The sequence below is a fragment of the Felis catus genome, chromosome E1 (assembly GCF_018350175.1).
Source record: "Felis catus isolate Fca126 chromosome E1, F.catus_Fca126_mat1.0, whole genome shotgun sequence".
NCBI classification, from domain to species: Eukaryota; Metazoa; Chordata; class Mammalia; order Carnivora; family Felidae; genus Felis; species Felis catus.
The window spans coordinates 47,473,516-47,499,315 of NC_058381.1; the positions used below are offsets into that span (position 1 = coordinate 47,473,516).

The following is a 25,800-nucleotide window of genomic DNA, read 5'->3' on the forward strand; positions in this document are numbered from 1 at the left end:
AAAATTGGGGAAACAGAGTACTCTAGACTAAGAGGCTCAAGAGATGTAAAACCATATGTAATGGGGCACCTGGGAGGCTCAGTCAGTTGAGCATCTGACTCTTAATTTTGGGTCAGGTCATGATCTCACGGTTGTGAAACCAAGTCCTGTGTCCGACTCTGCATTCAGCGTGGAGCCTGCTTAGGATTCTCTCTCCCACTCTGCCCTTCCCCCGCTTGTTCACAGTCGCTCTCTCTGTCTTTCTCTCTCTCTCTCTCTCTCTCTCTTTCCCTCCATCCCTCCCTCCTCCCCTGCCTCAAAATAAATCAATATTTTTTTTGAAAAGGTTCTAGGGGTGCCTGGGTGGCTCAGTCATTTAAGCATTTGACTCTTGATTTCAGCTCAGGTCATAATCTCACAGTTTGCGGGTTTGAGCCCCATGTCAGGCTCTGCGCTGATAGCGTGGAGCCTGCTTGGGATTCTCTGTCTACCTCTCTCTCTGCCCCTTCCTCCCTCTCTCTCTCAAAAATAAATAAATAAACATTTTGAAAAAAGAATATATTTTTAAAAGGGTTTTAAATAATATGTAACACAATACACCTGCTATCAAGATTAAAACAACTAAAAGAGAAATATACAGTGTTTTAGCAAATCATGTAAATCAATTCAACGAAGCAAAAGCATGTGAATTATACATCACTTTGAGCTCCAGTATCAATAGTCTTGATTCTACTGTGTACCCCTTATAAAAACAAAACATGTTAGTGAACACAGGTTTCAGAGTGACAATTTACTTCAGGCAGGGGAGAGGGAGGCAGGGGATATGACTGGGGAGATGATTATAGATGCAGGTTAGTTTCAAAGCAGGACTTAGCTCTTTGTTTTAAGTGACAGGTTCCTAAGTATTTATTTTCATTATCATTAAGCAATTTAAAACCTTAATGAATAAATTAAGGGGGACATACAATGGTCAATGATGAGTACAATTAACTAAGGATTATGATTTATCTAACAATGTACACCTAGGGTCAAAACAGAAAACAATTTTGGGGCACCTGGGTGGCTCGGTCGGTTAAGCATCCGACTTCGGCTCAGGTCATGATCTCACGGTCCGTGAGTTCGAGCCCCGCGTCGGGCTCTGTGCTGACCGCTCAGGGCCTGGAGCCTGTTTCAGATTCTGTGTCTCCCTCTCTCTCTGCCCCTCCCCTGTTCATGCTCTGTCTCTCTCTGTCTCAAAAATAAATAAACGTTAAAAAAATTAAAAAAAAAAAAAGAAAACAATTTTTTATTTCAGCAAAAAAAGGTCGGAGTAAAAAAAATCACGGGTAAAGCAAATATGACAAAATCTTGACAATTTTCTATCTAAGTGTTAGATCTATGGTAGTGGGGGTGCAGCCATTATACTCTTCTCTTAACTTCTGTGTATGTTTGAAAATTTTTATAGTAAACAAATTTTATGTGAAGGATGGAAATAATTTAATATCTGACAGCTGCAAACCACTAACACAATCAACTAACTCTTGTTGGAAAAATGCATATATCTGAAACAAAAGAAGTCTCACATGAATAATATCAAATTCTTCACTAACCATTCTTTTCACAGCTGTAAAGTCTAGATTTGTAAAGCGCAGCAGTCCTAATTTATAAAGGTCTAATTAACATCTTCTCAAATAATGAAACAATATATAAAGATAACCATCCCAAGAAAGAAAGAAAGAAAGAAAGAAAGAAAGAAAGAAAGAAAGAAAGAAAGAAAGAAAGAAAGGAAGAAACCCCCTCATTTATGAGCTCAGAGTTTAGAGTGTACTTTCTCACAGAAAAATAAGAAAAAGTGATTAGATTCTACACCAGCCCACAAAAACTTTTTTAACATAATATACTCCAAGTATGGTTTTAACTAAGAAAATACTTCTGGGGGCACCTGGGTGACTCGGTTGAGCACCCGACTTTTGATTTTGGCTCAAGACATAATCTCACAGTTGTGGGATCGAGCCCCACATCAGGCTCAGGCAACCCTGCTTGGGATATTCCCCCCCCTCCCCTGTTTGCGTGCACGTTTATGCTCAAGCACTCTCTCTCAAAATAAGTAAGTAAACATTAAAAAGAAAAGAAAAGAATTCTGGAATAGGAACTTAAGAGATTCTGACTATACACATCTTAAAATTCTTTAGAGAAAGTGTTTCCTGCTAGTAGGGAGATAATGGTACTTCATAAAGAACAGGGAATCAATCCCTTACCAGGTATTCTGATATTTTAAAAAAGCCAATAACCCACTGAAAGCAAATGGGAGTTCAGATTCTATCCATTTAAACTTTCGAGGTGACAATAAGCTGAGGACTACCACAAACTCATAAAACATACAGCTTTTTTGTTAGTTTGTCCCCAGTTAATTTGTCTTGAGTGGAAAACAGTGTTTTCCTCCATTTCAGTGTAGAATACTGACTTTGGGTTTTGTTTTGTTTTGTTTAAATAATTGTTCTAGGGGCACTTGGCTGGCTCAGTCAGAAGCGGGTACAACTCTTGATCTTGGGGTCATGAGTTCAAGCCCGACACTGGGTGTAGAGATTACTAAAAAATTAATAAATAAACCTTAATTGTTCTAGAACTCTTCACTTCTTTATTTCATTTGGCTACAGAAGTAAAGGAAATATGAACCGTTTGCTTCAAAACACCACCAAGAAGGTACTGTCTACCAACATACATTTTTAAATCTTTATTTTTGAGAGAGAGAGAGAGAGAGAGAGAGAGAGAGAGAGAGAGAGAGAGAGAGAATGCACGCACAAGCAAGGAGGGGAAGAGAGAGAGGGAGACAGGAGGATCCGAAGCAGGCAGAGCCTAACGTGGGGCCTGAACTCACAAACCATGAAATCGTGACCTGAGCCAAAGTCAGACGCTTAACCTACTGAACTACCGAGGCACCCCCACCCCCGCAACATATACATTTCCAAATGTTCCAAAGGCCAAATGTTCTAGCCCTACGGCAAATATTGTAAGTTTTGGTACTTACGATACCATTTTCATTAGACATGATGTAAATGAGTAAAAATAAGGTAATTTTGTAGTCATCCCCCAAACCAAAAATACCCCTTGATCTTCAACGTCTGAACATTAACACCAAAGCCTAAAAAATTTCTAAGCAAAGTACTACAAAGAGAAAAAAGTAAATTTTCCTTCTGAAGGTACTAAAGGAATTTTTTTAAGGAAAAAAATGAGGTAAAATAACCAGAATGTATATGACTAGAAACTAAAACCAAACGTATTAAAAAGAATAAGAAACAAAAGAGTATTTAGCTGCAGAAGTTCCCAAAGCCTTTACCGATCAACTCAGTGAGCTAAAATGTGGCTACTACATGAGATCACGTCTAGTACCAATAGCTTCTTACCCACTGAATTTCCCTTGTAATAAAATGCAAAACTAAAACAAAGTGCCTATCTTTTAAACTGTCATTATCTCAGAAAGTTAAGAAAGAGATTAAATCAATGTTCTTTTAGTTGAACTTTATAGATGTTAGAGTTTCAATATGTCCATGGAAACGTTTTCAAACAATTATAGTTATGGAAATAAAGCCAGTTTTATCTACTACTCATATGTTCCTAATCCCAGCGATTAAATCCAGAGGCATGAATTTAAGACAGATACTGTATGCATTATGTTTGAATACAAACACTCAAAGTGGATTTGAGTTTAAAATGTTAGAAAGTTATGTGTCCTTCTCTCTCCACTTACGAATTTAAAACTCAACATTCTGGTACAAAAAGCTTCTCATCTAAAATCCAGGAAAAAAGTGTAATTCCTAAATTGAGCCTTTGTTAACTATAACGAAGTTATACTAAATAACATACTTGCTACACGGGGTTGGTTTTGGCAACATAAGTATTTTCATGAACTAAAGTGAAACGTCTGGAACACAGATGCAAGAAAAAAATCTAAGGAATAGGTATATTGAGAGATTAATTTTTTTTAAGTGATGGCTACCAACCTTGCCCAAAATATGGCTGCCAACTTTTCAGCTTAATCTTCAATCTTAGCCACATAAAATCTTTCTGATCACTGATCGTACCCAATATGACATCATGAAACCTGCCCACTTTTCTCATGTTCCCACTCCCACAGATTTTGAGACCATAAATTTGTAATGTTTCCTTTGAGTAAATTCATTAATCATATTACAGAAAAATGACAGTACTCTCTGACAAGACTTTATGTCAAAATACAGCTTGAAATACTATACATTTACTCTTTTCTTTTTTTTAAGGCTTTAAAAAAATTTTTAAGCTATATCTAACCCAGGGCTCAAACCCATAATCCCAAGAGTCAGACGCTCTACCAACTGAGCCAGCCAGGCGCTCCAATACACATTTACTTCTAAAGAAATTCTAAAGTACATGTCTTTCTCAAGAGATTCTGGATATATTTCTAAGGAAATTTAAATTCTCACATGATTTAAAAAACGCCTTTCTATTCCAGAAAAGATATACAATATAAACACTAACCAAAAGCAGACTATGGTAGCTTAGAAATGTTACTAAAGATAAAGGATTATTTTACAATGAGAAAGTTAACTGAACAAGAAATATAAAGATTATGTGCACCTAATTACACAGCCTCAAACTATGTAATGCAAAAACTGACAAAAAGAAACTCCACAGTAAACTGTTAGAAGTAATTTTAAAATATCTCACAGAGAAGGAAAACAAATACTAGGAAGGATATATATTTGAATGACACAATTAAAAACCTTGACCCAGGGGCACCTGGGTAGCTCAGTCGGTTGAGCGTCTGATTCTTGATTTTGGCTTGGGTCATGATCCCAGAGCGGTGGGATATAACCCAGCATTGGGCTCTAGCCTGGGCGTAGAGCCTGCTTAAGATTCATATTCTCTCTCTCTCTCTCTCTCTCTCTCTCTCTCTCCCTCCCTCCCTCCCTCCCTCCCTCTCTCTCCCTCCCTCCCACTCTCTCTCCCTCCTTCCCTCCCTCTCTCTCCCTCTCTCTCTCCCTCCCTCTCTCCCTCTCTCTCTCTCTCCCTCTCTCCTCTCTCCCTCCCTCCCTCCCTCTCTTCTCTCTCCCTCCCTCCCTCTCTCTCTCCCTCCCTCCTTCTCTCTCTCCCTCCCTCCCTCCCACTCTCTCTCCCTTCCTCTCTCTCCCTCCTTCCCTCTCTCTCTCTCCCTCTCTCTCTCTCCCTCTCTGTCTCCCTCTCTCTCTCTCCCTCCCTCTCTCTCCCTCTCTGTCTCCCTCTCTCTCTCTCCCTCCCTCTCTCTCTCTCTCTCCCTCTCTGTCTCCCTCTCTCTCTCTCCCTCTCCCCCCTCCCCGGCTCGTGCTCTCTTTCTCTAAAAAATAAAAAAAATAAAAAAATAAACCTTGACCTGATTGTCCAATACTGCACCCAACTAAAACACATATATTCTCTTCAAGCGTGCGTGAGACACTTGTCAACATTAACCAAATACTGAAACATTAAAAAAAGCCTCAACAATTTCTCTGATTACAGTGGGTAAGCTAAAAATCAGTAACAAAACGATAACCAGAAGGGGCAGGGGGGAGAAAACTATATCATAATGAAAATTAGAAAATAGTTTAAACTCAATGACAAAGAATGTAATATTTGTGGGATGCAGCTACAACAGCACAAAAAGGAAACTTACAGCCTTGACAGCGGAATAGAAAAACATAATAAAAATAGAAATAGAAAAAATAAATAAAAACTAAAAATCATAAAGCACCCATCCTGAAGAGCCAAGAGAGAAATAATATTTTCATCTAAATGCAGAAGGATGGGGGGCACCTGAGTGGTTCAGTTGGTTAAGCATCCAACTCTTGATTTTGGCTCAGAACATGATCTCAGAGTTTGTAAGTTCAAGCCCCACGTTGGGCTATACACTGCTTGGGATTCTTGCTCTCTTTGCCCCTCCCCTGCTCGCTCTCTCTCTCTCTCTCTCTCTCTCTCTCTCTCTCAAAATAAATAAATAAATTAGACAGATAGATAGATAGATAGATAGATAAATATATTTTTTTTGAATGTAGAAGGATAATTAGTATCAACTAGGATACTCTTTTGAGGAGGTTTTGTTTTGTTTTGTTTTAATGCAACCAACAAAGGGTACCTGGGTGGCTCAGGTCATGATCTCAAGGTTTGTGAGTTTGAGTCCTGCATCAGGCTCCATGCTGCCAGTGCAGAGCCTGCTTGGGATCCTCTCTCTCCCTCTCTTTCTGCCCCTCTCTCACTTTTGTGTGTGCACTCTCTTTCTCTCAAAATAATAAATAAACTAAAAAAAAAAAATAAGTGCAACCCACAAAAATGATAAAAATGTAAAAATTTTAAAAACAGGGGAAAAAAGCCAGGTGATGAATATGTTTGTCACAGATCGTGGTGATGGTTTCCTGAGTATATATTTATCTCCAAACTCATCGAGTATACGTTAAATATGTACAACTTTTTGTATGCCAATTATAGTTCAATAAAGTTTTTTTAAAAAACAGGAGCAGTTAAAAAAAAAACCACCACAAAGATGCAAAGGAAATAATAAAGACAGGATCAGAAATAAACTGGAATAAACACAGAATCAAAAAAGGATCAACAAAGCCAAAAGTTATTTTTTTTAAAGACTAATAAAAGGTGTTAACAGTTTTGTGAGATTTAACAAAGTTTTTTGTGAGATGATTAAAAAGAAAACAAATAACCAATTTCTGGACTGAAAAAAAAGAGAACATCACTATAGATCCCTGCAGACATCAAAGAAACAGGATGTTATTATGCCAATAAAATTTAAAATTTAAGCAAAACAGGTAGATTCCTAGAAAAATGCAACTTACTAAACCTGACATAAAACAACAGAAAATATGAATAGCCCACTATCCATCAAAGAAATCAAATCTAAAATTAATCTTTCCCACAATAAAAACCCCAGGGCCCGGGTGCCTGGGTGCCTCAGTTGATTAAGCGTCTGACTTCAGCTCAGGTCATGATCTCACAGTTGGTGGGTTCGAGCTCCGTGTCAGGCTCTGTGCTGACAGCTCAGAGCCTGGAGCATGTTTCAGATTCTGTGTCTCCCTCTGTCTCCCCTCCCCTGCTCACGCTCTCTCTCAAAAATAAACATTAAAAATAATAATAATTTAAAAAAAGCTCCAGGACCAAGTGGCTTCATGAAAAAAATAAAAAGCCCTTTATTTAAGTAATAAATAATACCAACTCACAGAAACTCCTGCAGACAACAGAAAAAGTGGGAACTAGCCCCAACTCATTTTGTGAGGCCAGCATAATCTGGACACCAAAGCTGGACATGGACATTAACAGAAAAGGAAAATTACAAGTCAATCTCACGTATCAGTGCAAACTCCTAAATAAAATATTAACGAACTGGATGCAACAATATTTAAGAATGAAAATATACCACAACCAAATGGTATTTATTCCAGGAATATGAGACTGGGTTAACACTTACAGAATCAACGTAGGAATTTCTGCTTCCAGATGGAGCAGAGGGACTGGATTTAACCCTCTGCCATGAAACAACCACAAACGAAAGAGACCACATAACAGAAAACAAAGGAACTAACAGGTACTTTACAAAAGAGGGCTAACCAAATGACCTATATATACACATATATTTCGTATACATGAAAAGGTGCTCAACATCTTTAGTCCCCAGGGAATTGCAAGTCCAAACCACCAAAAGATATCCCTACATTGCCATCAGAACGGATAAAATAAAGGGGGAAAAGAAAGAAGAATGATACTGATGATACCAAGTGTTAGCAAGGATGTAGAGGAGCTAGAACTCTTGTAGACAACTGATAGAAGGGTAAACTTGTACAACCACTTTGGAAAACCAGCAGCACCTGTTACAGATGAGCATACTTAAAATGAATGGCCCAGGAAATCCACAACTAGATTCATATCTCTAGAAAGGTACATATATGAGCATGAAAAACATGCAAAAAAATATTCATAATAGCATTATTCACAATGGTCCCAAACTGGAAACCATTCAAATGCCCATCAACTCAGAAAATGAATAATAAATTAATAATTAATCGTCATCTATCTATATCATAGAATATTATACTGCAATAAAAAGGAATGTACTACTATTACAAGCAACATTTGGATGGCTCACACATATTGTGGAGGCAAAAAAAACTGGACATCAAAAAGTATATACTGTATGATACTATTTTTTTAAAGGTAATCCTAATTGGTGTTTATAGAAGTCAAGATGGTAAATGCTTTTGTGGGAGTGAGGGCAGTGGCGGCTAAGAGGGGAAATGATGTGGTTACACAGGTGTGTTCCACCTGTGTAGATATTTGTAAATATCTATCAAACTATTTACTGAACATCACTTAACCAAGTGCTATACTTTAATGAAAAAGTTTATCATAATATATCTTTCCATACCAAACACTTGCCAATCTGACAGTCTTCTACTGATAAACTTTAGTCGTTAAATTAGGTGTCTAAATACATTCTGAAGATTTAGAAAAGAAAACCCTGTGCGATGCCTTCTATCAGTTGTTTTTTTTCATCCACCTAGAATAACCCCCCTCTCTAGTTCTTGTGATACCACATCTCATCTACTGACCACAGAGTGGTCAAGAATGGTAACAGAAATTGGTCCGGGGACACCACAAGGTACCTAGCACACTGCCAGGGACCATTACACTCAATAAATATTTGCTGAATAAATGAGCTCATAGAAAAAGAGAAACAGAAGGAAGCAGAGAGACACGTTATAGTCTTCTCTGAGGGTCAGAACTCTACTATTAGGCCTGTCTACTGCCCATTAGAAAGTAAAGTCCTCAAGGGCCTTGACTTTGTCCATTTCGGTCACTAGTGTCATTAAGTTTTACAGTCAGGGACTTACCACAGTAGATACATTTATCTACTTTAAATGTATCAAATTCCTCTTTAAAGACTGGTGTGGTATGTTTAATTAGTATCTTTAAAAATGCTTCATATTGTTTTGGAAGTAAGTATAAGACTATCAGGTTTCTAGGTTTGGTTTCATTTATTAGTCTAGTCAAGAAAAGAACTATGATTTACTAAACGGTCAGATTTCAAATTTACAGCATCTTCAGCTATCTAGCACTCTGATCCTGCTAATGGCCCCAATCCACTCTGATCACAACTACTGACAATTGCTACTATTTGCTCCCATTCTAGCTTTCTTAACACTTCTTATTCGGGTTCTCATCTAAATCAATTTTTCATGACTACACATGAAGAAAACCACTTAAATACAAAGTTTAAATACAAAGGATCTCATTTAGAAGAATTATGTTAACTACTAGTGAGTGAATCAGTAAATGTATAATTCAACTCACCCACTTTATTATTTTTTTTACTTGCTGGGCTTTCTCACTCTTTCAAAGAGTTGACTATACAGCAATAAGGACAGTATCCAACATTTATTAAGCAGTTAACATGCGTCAGATACTATTCTAAGTCTTTTATATATAGTATTTCACTTGGTGCCCTTTAAAAGTGTTAAGTCAGATACTAAGATAAGAGTATCTCCCCTTAAACCATTCTAATAACAAAAATAACAGGGGTGCCTTGGTGGCTCAGTTGGTTAAGCGTCTGACTTTGGCTCAGGTCATGATCTCACGAGCCCTGCATCAGGCTCTGTGCTGACAGCTCAGAACCTGGAGCCTGCTTTGGGTTCTGCGTCTCCCGCTCTCTTTGTCCCTCTCCCCCCTCCCCCCACTAACACTCTCTCTCTCTCTCAAAAATAAATAAACATTAAAACAATTTTTTAAAAATTATGTTTATTTATTTTTAAAGACAGAGAGAGAGAGAGCACAAGCAGAGGTGGGGCAGATAGAGAGGGGGACACAGAATCTGAAGCAGGCTCCAGGATCCAAGCTGTGAGCGGTCAGCACAGAGCCCGATGAGGGGCCTGAACTCATGAACTGCAAGATCATGACCTGAGCCGAAGTCGGACGCTTAACCAACTGAGCCACCCAGGCGCCCCTAAAAAAATTTTTTTAAAAACAAGTATCTTAGAGAAATTAATAAGCTGGTAATAAATAACTTAAAAAGCAAATATCTGCTAAAATCTATGCAAAGTTGCTAACTCTGTTTGGTTTAAAAACCAAACAACTAACTAGTATATGAACCCACTATAAGACTAAGACTTATATTAAGTATTAATCAATCTAAAAAGACAAATATTTTAAGAAGTATTTACTAAGGATATAATCACAATTCTAATAAAAATGGAATTTTGTTCACCAAATTATTTTGGGCCTAGTACTCTACTTTCAAATTCTGACTTATGAAGGTGTTAATGTCTTAATAATGCAATATTTTAATTAGGACCTAGAGATCTAACCATAAAATTATAAATTGAATTCTAAATCTCTGGGTCTCCAGTCCATTCAATAAAGGACTCTCACTGAAACGATCTGATAGGTATTTACTAAATGCATCTAGTGAACGGGAATTTATTATTCTCTAAACAGCTGTAATTTGAAGGAAGTTGTTAGCATTCAGTCACAATAGTCTTCACTCTTATTCCTACTTATTTGACCTAATACCCAACATTTCAAACATAAGTCTCATCTCCCCCTCCCCCAACTAACCTGTCAGTAGACAATTATAGAATTTTCATCCCACCTTCCCCTTGATAGCAAGTCTATTCTTTTCTAGGCTCAAAAATTCGTGGGAGCCTGGGCGGCTCAGTCGGTTAAGAGTCCCAACTTCAGCTCAGGTCATGACTGGCAGTCTGAGAATTTGAGCCCCGCGTCAGGCTCTGTGCTGACAGCTCAGAGCCTGGAGCCCGCTTTGGATTCTGTGTCTCCCTCTCTCTCTGCCCCTCCCCTGCTCATGCTCTCTCTCTCTCTCTCTCTCTCTCTCTATCTCTCTCTCTCTCTCTCTCTCTCTCTCTCTCTCTAAAATAAATAAACATTAAAAAAAAAGTTTTTTCATTAAAAAAAAAGGTTTTTTTTTAATTTGTTTCTGTATTCATTTCACCAGATAGCAGTTTCCAGACTTTTCTTCATCTTAGTGACCAGTCTCTCATTAGCATAAAACATGGTGAGCTTATTATTGTGATTCTTCGGGACCCTCCACACACATCACTGCATGTAACCTAATGTTACACTGGTGTTTTCAGTAACAGTTTACTGTTTATAGACACTCAGTTGAGAGCAGTCACACAAGCACTGTTGATCATCAAAATCCTTCAAGTTAACAGAACAGGAACACTGAGGCCTTGCAAGATTAAATAACATTGACTTAATGACAGAAGCAGATCTAGAATCAAATCTTCCAACTGCTAATGCTATCTTCCTCCCAACACATCAGAATCACATCCCCAGTATGAAATGTAGCAACAAAAATACCGCAAGTTGGAAAATATGTGATATTCTTATAATATATAGAAAAAAATCATTAAGGATTTCCATCAAGGTATTAGTTACAATTCTTAATTTCTGGTAGGATTACCAGTGTTTATTTTGTTTTACTCATCTGAATTTTTTAGTTTGCTTTTTAAAAAAATACACAGTTCCTATAATAAAAAATCTTTCTCATTTAAAAACAAGGCAAAATGAAAGGTATAACGACATCCTTCGTGTGTGATAACTTACTTCAAGTATAATTTTAATTTTAGAAAAGCTTAAAATATGGATTATTGGTTAACTTACATTTCAAAATACATCTTGCACAAAATGTTTTGTGACAATGGTTTTCTATCATAACATCATGGTTTGAAATGTTTAAAAAAAACCACACAAGCACATGCAAACATAAAATTAATTTGTTAGTACGTACAGAATTGGAATGGTCAAATCATTCAACACTGAGCCATTAGTATGTAAGTACTTAAAACCAAAATGTCTGCCACTATGATCTGGTGATAAAATATACAAATAAGTCTATTAGTCAAAACCAGCTAAATGAACTTAAAAAAGCATGAAGATTATGATGAGTTTCAAGCACTAACTGCAAGAATGTGTCAAACTCCGAATGTTAGGTGACAATTTAGCAATCAGGGATGGCACTTATGTAAGCAAGCAGCATGAATGAACACATACTTTAAAATTCCAGGTGACATTCAGCTCTTACTACCAAAGGGAAGGATTCCCCCCATTACAGAGGCATTGATACACTGCCCTCTGTACCTGGCACGTCCTGGGGGAGCTCAGATGCCACCTTCTTCTCTGCCATGTTGCTGCTATCATGGGTTTCTGAGAGACACCCCACGGGACTCCTCCCTTCAGAGGGACTAGTCTCTTCTGGAGAAGCATTTGTTGTGTTGTCGCCAAGATTTGCTGACACAGAGTTACCTTTATCCCCAACTTCTGTTGGCTCTACAGTAAAATGCACAACAAAACTTTAAAGATATCCTTTAAATTGCTCTAGGACAAATGGCCACATTCAATCAACTACTAAAAATGAATGATCACCAAGAAAACCTGCTTTTATTTGATGGCCATTTTGAAGCAACTCGATTTTGGGATATTTTTGCAGTAGGTAATCCAAAGAGTATTTAAAATATTAAGAACGTTTAAGTAATTAATATAAAAATGAACGTAACACATACAAAAGTGTATATTCTGGTATAAAAATAGTGATTTTTTTTCACCAACAAATCTTACAGGGAAAGGGCATCTTATTAGGAAGTATAAATAGAGATATGGGTATATTATAGCAAATCTACCAATACATAAAACTCATTACAATGATTATACACGTTACAAGAGGAAAGGATATCCTAATTTCTTTAGAAATATAAAATTATAGAGGTATTAGTAATAAAAAAAAGGATTCATTTTCATTTTGAAAGCAAAATTGGAGGTTTCATAAATAACACTGATGAGATACTATTTTCTAGCCAAGTAATTTTTTTACCCTCGGATTTTCCTTGCTCAGGATCATCATCTGGTGCTTTGTCATCACCATCTTTTTCAGGGGACTGGTCTTCAAACTCCTCTCTGCTTTTCTCAGCATCTTTGGAGTTATTATTCTCAGTCTCATTCTTGTCCTTTTCTATTTCTTCTGGGCTTTTAACAATATCAATGTCTCCTTTTTTGGCTCTTATGGATTCCAAAATTTCTTCTACAATAAAAACAAAAAATTTTGTTTCCAGGTATACCAAATACAGAAAAAGTACTACAAATGTCACTCAAGAGTTTCAATACAAGTTATTAAAGTTACATATGTCAAAACACCGGAACTAAGAAATAAGGATCAAGATTACCGATACGATATTGATGCCCATAGAACACAACCAATGGGGTAATCTTCATTTCTAGAAAATATATGGTAGGGGCACCTGGATGGCTCAGTCGGTTAAGCATCTGACTCTTGGGGCACCTGGGAAGCTGAGTCGGTTAAACTCAGGTCATGATCAGGAGGTTTATGAGTTCGAGCTCTGCGTCAGGCTCTGTGCTGACAGCTCGAGCCGGGAGGTTGCTTCGGATTCTGTGTCTCCCTCTCTCTCAGCTCCTCCCCCACTAGTGTTTGCACTCTCTCTCTCTCTCTCTCTCTCTCTCTCTCTCTCTCTCTCTCTCTCTCAAAAATAAAGAAACATTAAAAAAAATTTTTTTTAATAACAAAAAGTACACTACATGCTGAATTACACTGAAATATAACATGCTCATTGTAGGAAATTTGAAAAATATAAATAGAATACCAACTATAATCATTCTATGCTAGTTGGTTATTTTTTGATAAAAGCTGGTCTATTACCTAGAGAAAAAGAATTTTTTTAGAGAAGAAGAATTTAAGTACCTCAATGACCCAGGCACTGTTTTTCCATGGTATCTTGCATAATTCTCCAATTCTCTAGTGTTCTACCACATGATAATCCATAATGGAATTAACTAATTCCTCTATATTGGACACTTTTAGTTTTTCACATTCCCCTAAGTCAGACCACTAAACATTTTAATTATACATCTTATTTTGGTTTTGTTCATTAGTTAAGATGATATTATGTACATAATTTTGTGAATAGGGAAGCTCACTCTAGAAAATATTTCTAATTTAACATATTTGATAAAAACACACTTAACATTGCTTTTTAAGGGACTGGACAGTTCTTTATTATCGTACTAAAAGCTGAGAATGCAAGAATAAAAAGGAATTTGTCGATTTTTTTAATGTTTTTTTTTTTTTACTTACTTTTGAGAGGGAGAGAGCACGCGCGCGAGTGGGGGTGGGGGGGGCAGAGAACAAGGAAGACACAGAATCTGAAGCAGGCTCCAGGCTCTGAGCTGTCAGCACAGAGCCCGACGCGGGGCTCGAACCCATGAACCAACCATGAGATCACGACCTGAGCCAAAGTCGGACACTCAACCAACTGAGCCACCCAGGCGCCCTGAGATTTGCCGATTTTAATGCCATGATTCATGAAAGAAAACTAAGAGGGATATAGCCTGACTGAAAGTAATAAAATTTCTTATTATTTGATCTACTGTATGGAGAGAAAATAGTAAGAAGGGGATACAACCTCCCCAAAGAATTCTGACAACTAAAACTTATCTGATGAAAATGTTACGTATTTTTCTTTTTTTTTTTTTAAATTTTTTTTTTCAACGTTTATTTATTTTTGGGACAGAGAGAGACAGAGCATGAACGGGGGAGGGGCAGAGAGAGAGGGAGACACAGAATCGGAAACAGGCTCCAGGCTCTGAGCCATCAGCCCAGAGCCTGATGCGGGGCTCGAACTCACGGACCGCGAGATCGTGACCTGGTTGAAGTTGGACGCTTAACCGACTGCGCCACCCAGGTGCCCCTGTTACGTATTTTTCTAAACAGATGTAACAGAAAAATACTTCCTACCACCAGATATGAATAAACACAATCCTTGGTAATCAGTCTGCTAGTTTCTGAAGACGAAGTATATTTGTATGCAACAGTATTTATATATAACAGTATGACTATAGCATTCTCAAAAAATACACATGAATTAAAGGCACTACAGACGCAGAGCATGTAGGAACAGGCTCCGATATAGCTTAAGTAGATATATTTATTAAATATAAACATTCTACTTTAAGCAAATAGAAAATGGGGAAATTTTTCAGTAAATGGAGAATGGGAAAATTAATAGGATTATATGTATAGCAGATAACATATATAGAAGAACAGAGCCAGGCAGTTCAAGTGTACTTTCAAAGTCTTAATCATTTTATCTAAGATTAAAATGCACTATTAGAAAACACAGGTGATACTTATTAAACATGCAGAGTATATCTGGCAGGATTTTAAAAATGGCAATAATAGCATGTCTGGAAAAAAAAGTAAGGTGAAACGGGATTATGAAGGAGATTCACTTTTCACTGTATACCCTTTTATACTATTTGAACTTTTTTAAAAAATCGTAAGCATTTATTTTCTTTTACAAAGCAAGAAGTTGAGCAAGAAAGTAAATTAGGTATTGAAATATAACCCAAACTATAAAGTAAATATCCATTATCCAAGGTAACCCAAGGTAAATTAGGTATTGAAATGTAACCCGAGCGATAAGGTAAATATCCATGAGTCCACAGTGATATAAATAAATGACTGAATAATAAACTAGAAGAACAGACAAATCTCCTGTTTCCTGAAGAACAGAAAAATCCCAAATAATTTATGTAGATAGCCACTACCTCCAGGAGGGAGAGCCTAACTCTCCCCTCCCTGAGTGTGGGCTGTGCGTAGTGACTTTCTTCCCCAAAGCACAGCACAGGTAGAAGGAGTAATTTTATAGTGGAGAAACTTGACAAACGCTACCTGAGCCAGGTTAACATGATCAGTGATAAGTCACGATGACGGCACATAATCTTGGTATGATGATAAGAATGGCACTTTTCACCTCTGTAGTCTTCCTCCCCAAATCCATAATCTCAGTTGGGAGAAGAACATGAGACAAATCCAGACAGAGGGCATTCTACTAAATACCTGACCAGTACCCGTCAAAACTGTCAAGGTCATCAAAAATAAGAAGTCTGAGATGGGGCGCCTGGGTGGCTCAGTCGGTTAAGCGTCCGACTTCGGCTCAGGTCGTGATCTCACAGTCCGTGAGTTCGAGCCCCACGTCAGGCTCTGTGCTGACAGCTCAAAGCCTGAAGCCTGTTTCAGATTCTGTGTCTCCCTCTCTCTCTGCCCCTCCCCTGTTCATGCTCTGTCTCTCTCTGTCTCAAAAATAAAAAAACGTTAAAAAAAATTAAAAAAAAAATGAAAAGGCTTGGACGGAGTGTTGATTTAAAATTTTTTTGGGGGCGCCTGGGTGGCGCAGTCGGTTAAGCGTCCAACTTCAGCCAGGTCACGATCTCGCGGTCCGGGAGTTCGAGCCCCGCGTCAGGCTCTGGGCTGATGGCTCAGAGCCTGGAGCCTGTTTCCGATTCTGTGTCTCCCTCTCTCTGACCCTCCCCCGTTCATGCTCTGTCTCTCTCTGTCTCAAAAATAAATAAAGGTTAAAAAAATTTTTTTAAATAAATAAATAAATAAATAAATAAATAAATAAATAAGAAGTCTGAGAAACTGTGACAGTCTAGAGGAGCCTTAAGAGACATGATAAGTAAATGCAATGTGGTGTTCTGGATGCGACCATGAGACAGAAAAAGGATGTCAGTAAAAATAAGAAAATATGAATAAAGTATAGAGTTCAGGTATTATAATGTATTAATATTGGTTCACTACTTATGACAAATGTGTCACACTAACTACATTACTAACAGGGGAAACCTGGTGCAGGCTATATGGAACACTGTTCTACCTTAGCAACTTTTCCGTAACTATAAAACTATTCTAAAATTAAGTTTTACTTAAAATAAAAAAGAAAGCAAAGACTAAATTTTAAAAGAATACTATTTCTCATAATTAAAAATAGGGTTCCTAATAATAAGGTAACTTGAATTAAAGAAAACAGTTGGGGGGGGCGCCTGGGTGGCTCAGTCGGTTAAGCGTCCGACTTCGGCTCAGGTCATGATCTCACGGTCTGTGAGTTCGAGCCCCGCGTCGGGCTCTGTGCTGACAGCTCAGAGCCTGGAGCATGCTTCAGATTCTGTGTCTCCCTCTCTCTCTGACCCTCCCCCGTTCATGCTCTGTCTCTCTCTGTCTCAAAAATAAATAAACATTAAAAAAAATTTTTTTTAAAAAATAAAGAAAACAGTTGGGGAAATATTAGTAATGACCGAGGCAATATACAAAATGCTAAAATGCATAGCATCCCTAATGTATGCTGGGATGAACAAGATTCTCTTGGGAAAATGAAAGTATTGGGAATTAAAATATACATATTTGAAATGTTAGTATCTTCAAATTTCGTAGTGACTTAATACCAAGAATTTATCTCAAATTTAGTAACAAGTAAAATGAGAAGATTTCCCTCTTACCATTAGCTGCCGCCAGAAAGGATTTGTTACTGCCCCGAGCCTTATTGGTCAAGTCTTCAGTTATGTCCATGTGTCGGTGGATTTCTTCACGCATTTCTTCCAGAATTTTGCAGAGTTCTGCTTCCCAGTAATCTTTATCTAGACAGTCAATTAATTCTGCAAGTTGGACCTTTGTGCTGTAGTACCAAATTTTCTTCTCATTTTCATTTTCTGTATCTTCTTCTCTGTTTAAAAGAACAAAAACACTTTCTATGTTAGCTATAATGGCACTGATTTGACAGCTGCCATCTACGCAATGAAAGTTAAAATATGTAACACAAACTGCACGTTTTAAGGTGTTCAGTATATCTGCTCATAAAAACTCCCCTCCGGTCTCATTCAAACTCAGGTTACTTTTGTCCTAGTTGAGCAATCTCTAAGTATTTGGATTTCCTAGCCCACAGCAGCTTATGATAGAATAATCTGTGGGGCCTCTGGGTGGCTCAGTCGTCGGTTAAGTATCCGACTCTTGATTTCAGCTCAGGTCATTATCTCACAGTTGTGAGATTGAGCCCCACATTAGGCTCCACACTGGGCATGGAGCCTGCTTGGGATTCTCTCTCCCTCCTCCCCCCTCCCCTGCCCGCCCTCTCTCAAAAAAAAAAAAAAAAAAAAAAAAGGAAAAAAAGTAATTTGTAATAGTGGGGAGAGAGGAATTAGTATAGCAGCAGAGAAAGGTATCTAAAAATATGACACACAGAAACAGAATCTCAAGGGGCACCTGGTTGGCTCAGTGGAAGGAGCATGCAACTCTTCATCTTGGGGTCATGAGTTCGAGCCCCACATAGCATGTAAAAATTACTTACATAAATAAAACTTGAAAAGGGAGAAAAAAGAAACAGGACCTCAAAATTCAAAGTGTGGGAGTGCTCGGTGGAGGACAGTCTTGGTTCTACTTCAGTCGACTCTGATATCATCACTCTAACCATACGAATGAAATTTTAACCAGAAATATTTAAACTATACTCAGAGCAGGTTGACACTACAATCCAGTTTAGAACATTTCCATCAACATGGTATAAATGCTCTGCTAAATTCTGGTCCTTGAAGAGTGATCTCAATGAGCAATAATGTCTCGTGTCTCTTCCCTTCTTACGGACCAAGTTCAAAATGGGGAGAAGAGGAGCAGCCCCCAGCCCTGCCTACATCTCTCCAAAGGTCCCACCCACTTGTAACGGAGGTGTAGACTCCAGCAGGGATGGCCACTAACTACAAACCCAAGGCAAATTCAGGCCTACGACGGGACTGTGAGAAATACATGCGATGATATTCTCTCATTCGAAAGGAGTCCAGGAGCATGTGTGAGGTACCTGCCGAGAGTTTAACTTTCCTGTCTACTCAACAGCAAACTCACAAAGCTGAAAGAACTAGGCTTCAAGAAAGACTTGACTTTAGGGGCGCCTGGGTGGCTCAGATGGTTGAGCATCTGACTTCGGCTCAGTTCATGATTTCATGATCTGTGTTCGAGCCCCACGTGGGGCTCTGTGCTGACAGCTCAGAGCCTGGAGCCTGCTTCGGTTCTGGTCTTCCTCTTCTCTGCAACTCCCTCCCTCTCAAAAATAAACATTAAAAAAAAATTTTTTTTTTAAAGAAGGATCTGGCTTTAAAATGGGTTCAGGCGTTTATGAGATATGCAACCATGAAAAAGACACCACCTCTCTGAGCCTCACCTAGCTGCTAAAATGGGAATAACAGTATCTATTTTCAGGGTCAGCAATCAGAATTAGAGGTGTTATAATAAGGCACAGATTGTAGTACCCAGGCACATTGTTAGTAATCAATAAATATAAAATATAATTACTACTATTAAGGTAGTAAATAAATAAAAATTGAGCAGAATTCCAGGAATGAATCATCCAGTAATTCTAAAGAAAGAAGGGACATATCAAGTCATGGATAAATAAATGGATATCGAAATTATCAAAACTTTTCAAACATTAACAGAAAAAAAAAAGAAAGAGCAAAGCGAGACAACATTTAAGTTTTATTTAAGTAACCTCTACCCCAAACCTGGGGCTCGAACTCATAGCCCTGAGATGGAGTCGCATGCTCTTCCAACTGAACCAGCCAAGCACCCCCTGCTTTGCTCTTTAAAATCAGCATCTGCTAACATATGAAATTAGTATATTGCTCTGTTAGAAGCTTTCTAAAAAATTGCTGAAAATCATTTTTTTTTTAAATCTGCTCTATCAGGGTATTTTTACTGACTTCTCATAACTGAGTGATGACAACAATCTTATCCCAATTTACAATGTTAAAGATGTCAGAGTCCTCTAATCAAAAAGACTAATAAAATGCTTTCAAAAGGCAATACTGTATCAAAACTCTAAGTGACAATATCAAATCAGAAAGTACTTAGCTTTGAGCGTAAGAGTTATAGGACAGCCTGATTATTATCTAAAATATCAATCTTAAGGATTTCACTGTTATAAAGATGTTAAATTTTTTCTTTTACTATGTGCTTTATCCTCTTTATTCAGAAATATCTACCAGTTTCAATGAAACAAGAGAAACATTCTGTATAAAAACATTTTGGGGTTAGAAAACATAATTTACAAGCATAAGATTTCAAATGATTTCATTTTCACATGAAAATGGGGTTCTATGGGAGCCAATTTAATTAAATGGACATTCTATTTTTTCAAGTAACTCACATACTACTGAAAAGGTTCCTAATAGCTGACTTAATCCATATAGACACCTGCATAATTTCCATTTAAACAAAGAATAATTTCAATTTTAATCTTAAGTTTCATCTTAAAGGAGAACTCACTACTTCATATAGCAGTCCGTTCTGGATTGGAATTGCCCTTTTAGAAAGTTCTTCCTTTTAAAGTCATGACACAAACCTAGTATTTCCGCCAATTAGGCCTGGTTCTGCCTGCTGGAGTTATGTGAAATAAAACTAACATATCCTCCACACACAGTCCTTCAAATCTTTCACTTCAAATCTTTCACATCTGTAATTTTGCTGTTTTTTCTCTTCAGGCCAAACATGCTCAAATATTTTAATCATTCTTTTTTTTTTTTAGTTTATTTTGAGAGACAGCACATGTTGGGGGGGGGGGGCAGAAAGAGAGGAAGAGACAGAGAATCTCAAGCACTGTCAGCATGGTGTCCAATGTGGGGCTCGAACTCATGAACCATGAGATACTGACCTGAGCCAAGACCAAGAGTCAGACGCTTAACTGAGCCACCCAGGTGCCCTTAGTCATTCTTTACAGCACATTTTCCAGTCTTCACTCCCCTGATTTTCTTCCCTTAAATGTCCCTCTACAAATGTGGTGCCCAGTAACTTTTTTATTCTGCTCATCAAAGGTAATACATAACACTGACAACTTTTTTCTTCTTGAAGGATAAATTTGTTAAAAGCATAAAGTAACAAAACAGAGTGAACAATAACTGCTAATGTTTTCAAAGAAAAGCTGTTCTGTTTTTGTTTTTTTTTTAAAGCAATGTCTATGCCCAAGGAGGGTCTCAAACTCAACCCTGAGATCAAGAGTCACATGTTCTACTGACTGAGCCAGCCAGGCACCTTTGTGAAAAGTTGTCCCAATGCTTTTTTTTATTGTTTTATTTTCATTGTTTTATTTTATTTTATTTTATTTTATTTTATTTTATTTTATTTTATTTTATTTTATTTTTTATTTTATTATTTTTTTCATTTCCACACCCAACATAGGGCTTGAACTCACAACCCTGAGATCACAAGTCACATGCTCTACTGACTGAGCCAGCCAGGTGCCCCGCCAAGTTGTCCCAATACTTGAGGACTTGGGCACACACTGTCAGAGTTTATATCATCAAAATTATTTGTTCTAATTACAAAAGTGACAAAAGCTTTCCTATATAAATATACACTGATGTGTATGTATATTTAGTTTGGGGGTCAGAATGTGGTTTCTATTGACGCTCTGTCCCTACAGTGCCTACAATGTTCCTTCTGCACACCCAAACTGGCCTGGCTTTCCTAAAGACACTAATCAGCTCAAAGGAGCTCACAGGGTGGCAAGGAAGACAGGTTGGAATGAAAACGTCTGCCAAAAACATAATTAAGAGCAAACATAAATATTACAGGTCTCCATGTTAAAGTCTGTTTGACTTTCACTCAGGCAAGACAAGGAGGAGGTTAAGACTAACAATAAGTCTCCAGTTTCATTTTTAAACAAACCCACAGAAACTAAGAGTAAGGAACAGTAGTAGTGGGTTGAATAGCATCCCTACAAAATTTATGTCCATCCGAAACCTTAGAACGTGACCTTATTTGGAAACAGGGTCTTTGCAGATACAATGTGATTAAATCTGGTATCCTTGTAAGTGGAAGAGAAGACACAGGGACACACAGAAAAGGTGATGTGAAGGTGCGGGCAGAGATTCGCATGATCCATCTGCCTATAGGCCGAGAAACGTCAAGGGCAGCCAGGGACCACTAGCGCTTGGAACGGTCTCCTTCAGAGTCTCCAGAAAGAACCAGTCCTGCTGACACTGAGGTTTCAGACTTGTGGCTTCACAACTGTGAGAGACCAAATTCCTGTTGTGTGAAGCAACTCCGTGTATGGTGATTTGTTACGGCAACCCTAGGAAACTCAACTTTCGGTACGGGGGAAATGGAGCCCTCTGACAAACACCTAAGAATGGGAACATGGCTTTGGAACTGGGTGATGGGGAAAGGCTGGAGGAATTTGGAGATACTGGATGGAAAAGGCTTCGGCTTCCTCGAAGAGACAGAGGTAAGCAGAGATTGGAATTATGTTGCTCACGAGCCAAGGAACACTTGAGCCACTAGAAGCTGGAAAAGGCAAGAATGGATTCTTTCCTAGGGCCTCCAAAGGGAACACGGCCCCACTGCCACCCTGAGTTTAAACTTCCAGCCGGCACAACTGCCAGAGAATAAACTTCTGCCACCCAGTTTGTGGTACTTGGTTAGAGCAGCCGCAGGAAACCAACCCAGCTAAGGATTTAGCAGTTAAAGCACCAGCTAGGTCAGGCAGTCCGAGCAGATCAGGAGCACACATTCTGGAGCCAGAATACCTGGGACTGAATCCTGATTCTGCTACTTATGACTAGTTGTGCGACACTGAATACATTATTTAACCTCTCTGTGCCTCAACTTCTGTCTGAAAAATGGGGTGGCAATACTTCTATCAAAATGTTGTTGTGAGGACTGAGTTCAAACACATAAAACACTTAGAATGCTGCCAGTGTCAACTGGGTATAATAATGCAGAGTTGCTACTATTTTCATCTTATGAAGTATGTGGTATCTACCTTAAAACGAATAATTACAAGTGGGATGGGTGTTTAAAAAAATAAATAAAGGAGGGGCGCCTGGGTGACTCAGTCAGTTGAGCATCCGACTTGCTTTTGACTCAAGTCATGATCTCGCAGTTAGCGGGTTCAAGCCCCAAGTCGGGCTCTGCACTGACAGTGCAGAGCCTGCTTGGGATCCTCACTCCCTCCCTCTCTCTCTGCCCTTCTCCCACTCACACTCTCTCTCTCAAAAATAAAAATCTTAAACTTTAAAAAAAAAAAAATCTTTCAAGGTGCAAAAGGGAAAGAGGTTCAGGGAAAGAAAGCCCTAGGAAAGGGCCTATATAGGCCAAGACTTGAGAATAAGCCAAAAGATTCTGGATGTTTTAGTTTGTTGTTTGTTTGTTTGTTTGTTTGTTTGTTTGTTTATTGGGGGGGTAATGGGAAGCAAGAGAATTAAATGTACGAAATTAGGGAACTGTGAACTTTCTGTTAAGAGCAAATGGAGGAATTTGAACTTTCTGTTAAGAGCAAATGGAGGTAACTGAAAGGTTTTTCAACTTGAGGGAGAAAGAGACCTGATCCAAATTGCTGAAATCATCCAGCTATGGAACAGAGACTTGAACTGGGTAGTGGGGAGTTACACACAGGGGCAACTACTAAAGGAGTTCAATCCAGATAATGTTGGCTTATGTCACGATAAGGGCAGCAAGAATGGAGAAAATCAGATTCAGAATTTAAGGAGTAATTAAAAGGTATAATAAACAATACAAAACAAAAGCCTATTCCTGAGTTTCTTGCTTGAGCAGCTGGTGCAATGGTGATCCCATTTACTACAGATAGGATCAATGGGTGAAGGGTAGGTAATGCGGGGGAAGTGACGAGTTCAGTTTTGGACATGTTGTGTTTGAGGTGCCTGCTGTGTGAACGTGTCCAGGAGACCGCGGGATATACAGAACTGGACAGGGCCAGAAGGCTTACCGATGCAGGTTTGATGGCATTAAGCTAGCAAGGAAATAGGCGGCTTACAAGCTAGAACGGGGAGGTACGGGTGCAAAGCAATATAGGTTTAAAATTATAATTTAGTACATTTGAAAATGAAAAAAAGTTTTTAGGTATATTTACTTATTTAAGTAATCTCCACCCCCAACGTGGGGCTCTAACTCACAACCCCGAGATCAAGAGTTGCATGTTCCTCCGACTAAGCAGGGCCAGGTGCCCCCAAAAAACAGTTTTACTTTTTTTAAAGTTTACTTATTTATTTTTGAAAGACAGAGAGAGAGAACATGTGCACAAGCAGGGGAGGGGCAGAGAGAGAATCCCAAGCAGGCTCTGGGCCTATAGGAAAGATAGCACTGCAATTAAAAATTGGTTCACTACCCCAGACTTTGCTTTAGGTATGCCCCCCTTGGGCAATGAGTCCACTGATATATCATTTTAACCATCCAGGGAGAGTATATACCAAATCTCCACATACTGTCAACTGAATAATTCACATGGTTTCAAGTTTCACCAGGCGTCCACATATAATCTACCACAAGAGGGCATCACACTGAAATTGTCTTATTTTAATCTAACTTTTAAAGAGATGTAAAATTTACTCAAATTATTGACAAGGAACACTTAATTATCACTAACAATAATATTTAAAGTTTTGTATTTGACTTGGGGCACCTGGGAGCCCGACAGCGGGCTCGAACTCACAAACTGTGAGATCATGACCAGAGCTGAAACAAAAGTTGGGTGCTTAACCAACTGAGCCATCCAGGTGTCTAGGATTTTATTACCCTTTTTTTTTTTTTATAATTACTCCTATCTTATAGGTCTTTTTAATGTTTATTTCTGAGAGAGAGAGAGAGAGAGAGAGAGAGAGAGAGCACGTGCGAGTGCACGTGAGCATGCGCGGGCATGAGCAGGGGAGGGGCAAAGAGGGGAGACGGACAGAGGATCTGAGGTGGGCTCTGGGCTGACAGCAGCAAGCCCGATGCAGGGGCTCAAACTCAGGAACCGTGAGATCATGACCCGAGCTGAAGTGAGACGCTCAACTGAGTGAACCACCCAGGTGCGTGCCCCTTATTACTTTTTTAAAGGAGGAAGATTCTAAGAACAAAAGAGCTCTTAGAAAATAAAAATATGATAGTAAAAAAAGAAAATCTAAATAGTAGGGCTGAAAGACTAAGATAGGGAAATCTTCCAGAAAAACTGAACAACACACATATATCCTCCCTCCCTCCCTCCCTCCCCAAAGAAGAAAAAAGACAAAGAGGAAAACTGGAGGAAAAAGGTAAGAAAATCAGAAGACCAAAACAGGAAGACCAGTGTTCAACAAAATAATAGCACAAGATAAATACAACAGGGAAAGGAGAGGAGGAAGTTCTCAAGACAAGTTCTCAACCGAAGGACTCAACTGCCGGATTTGAAAGTGCCCACCAGACACCCGGCGGCTAAAAAAGAGACTCAGACGAGGCCATATCGCTCTAAAACTGCAAAACGCTACAAGCAAAGAGAAGATTCTAAGCTTCCAGGTAAGTCCCGACAGGTCACATACAAAGAATCAACGAACAGATTCAGATTTCTCAACAGCAACACTGCACCACGACGACTGCACAGAGCTGAGGACCTGTTTACTCTGGACCATCTTCGGAAGTGAAGGGGGGGCCTGGCTGAGACGCTTCCCTCTACCTGGCGAGGCTTGCCCAGGCGCCGAGGAAGTTCCTGCTTATCTTCTCCGAGCCCTGCTCGATGTTCCTTTCAGCCCACCACTGGTTTTCTAAGATCTGACCTAATTCTGAGAGCTGCAAGAAGGCTGTGAAGACTTCAGAGGCTGAAAATACAAAGCAGCCCACTCCCTCCGATCGTATTTCTACAAGACGTCAAAACCAAGTCCATACTCCGACCCTGCCCGACATGTGACCGAGGTAAATGCTCTGCTTTCCCAGACGGTCTCCTGTCCTTCCCCCTGACCTGCCTGGAAGAGCCCCTTGAAAACCCTCAGAAAAGCAGAAGTCAGGCTGCGACCATGAGTCTGTAGAGCTTCTCTCCTCCTGGGAGACTACGGCCAATGATGACAAAACCGATCTTTCCTCAGACGGCTGGTTGGTTCTTGCCGGACCATTTTACGTATGGATGTAGCGAAACCGAAACGAGAGGAAAATCCTAACACCAAAACAAGGGTGGCGATCGCCTCACGATAGGCTGCAGGGAT

The 25,800-nt window shown here is 38.9% G+C and overlaps 1 protein-coding gene across 14 annotated transcripts in view; it reads right to left on the minus strand.

Annotated features, from left to right (window-relative positions):
- Positions 1–25,800, minus strand: part of BPTF (bromodomain PHD finger transcription factor) — a 147,023-nt gene that overhangs the window by 82,187 nt on the left and 39,036 nt on the right. For 10 of the 14 annotated variants that reach the window (XM_023243981.2, XM_023243976.2, XM_023243975.2 and 7 more), the window contains exons 3-5: positions 17,308–17,531; positions 12,833–13,039; positions 12,103–12,291 (exon numbers count right to left, since the gene is read on the minus strand). In XM_023243981.2, coding sequence (XP_023099749.2) covers positions 12,103–12,291; positions 12,833–13,039; positions 17,308–17,531 — 620 coding nt within the window. The remainder of the gene's footprint in view (positions 1–12,102; positions 12,292–12,832; positions 13,040–17,307; positions 17,532–25,800) is intronic. The other 4 variants (XM_023243984.2, XM_023243983.2, XM_023243985.2 and 1 more) reach the window with 1 other exon arrangement.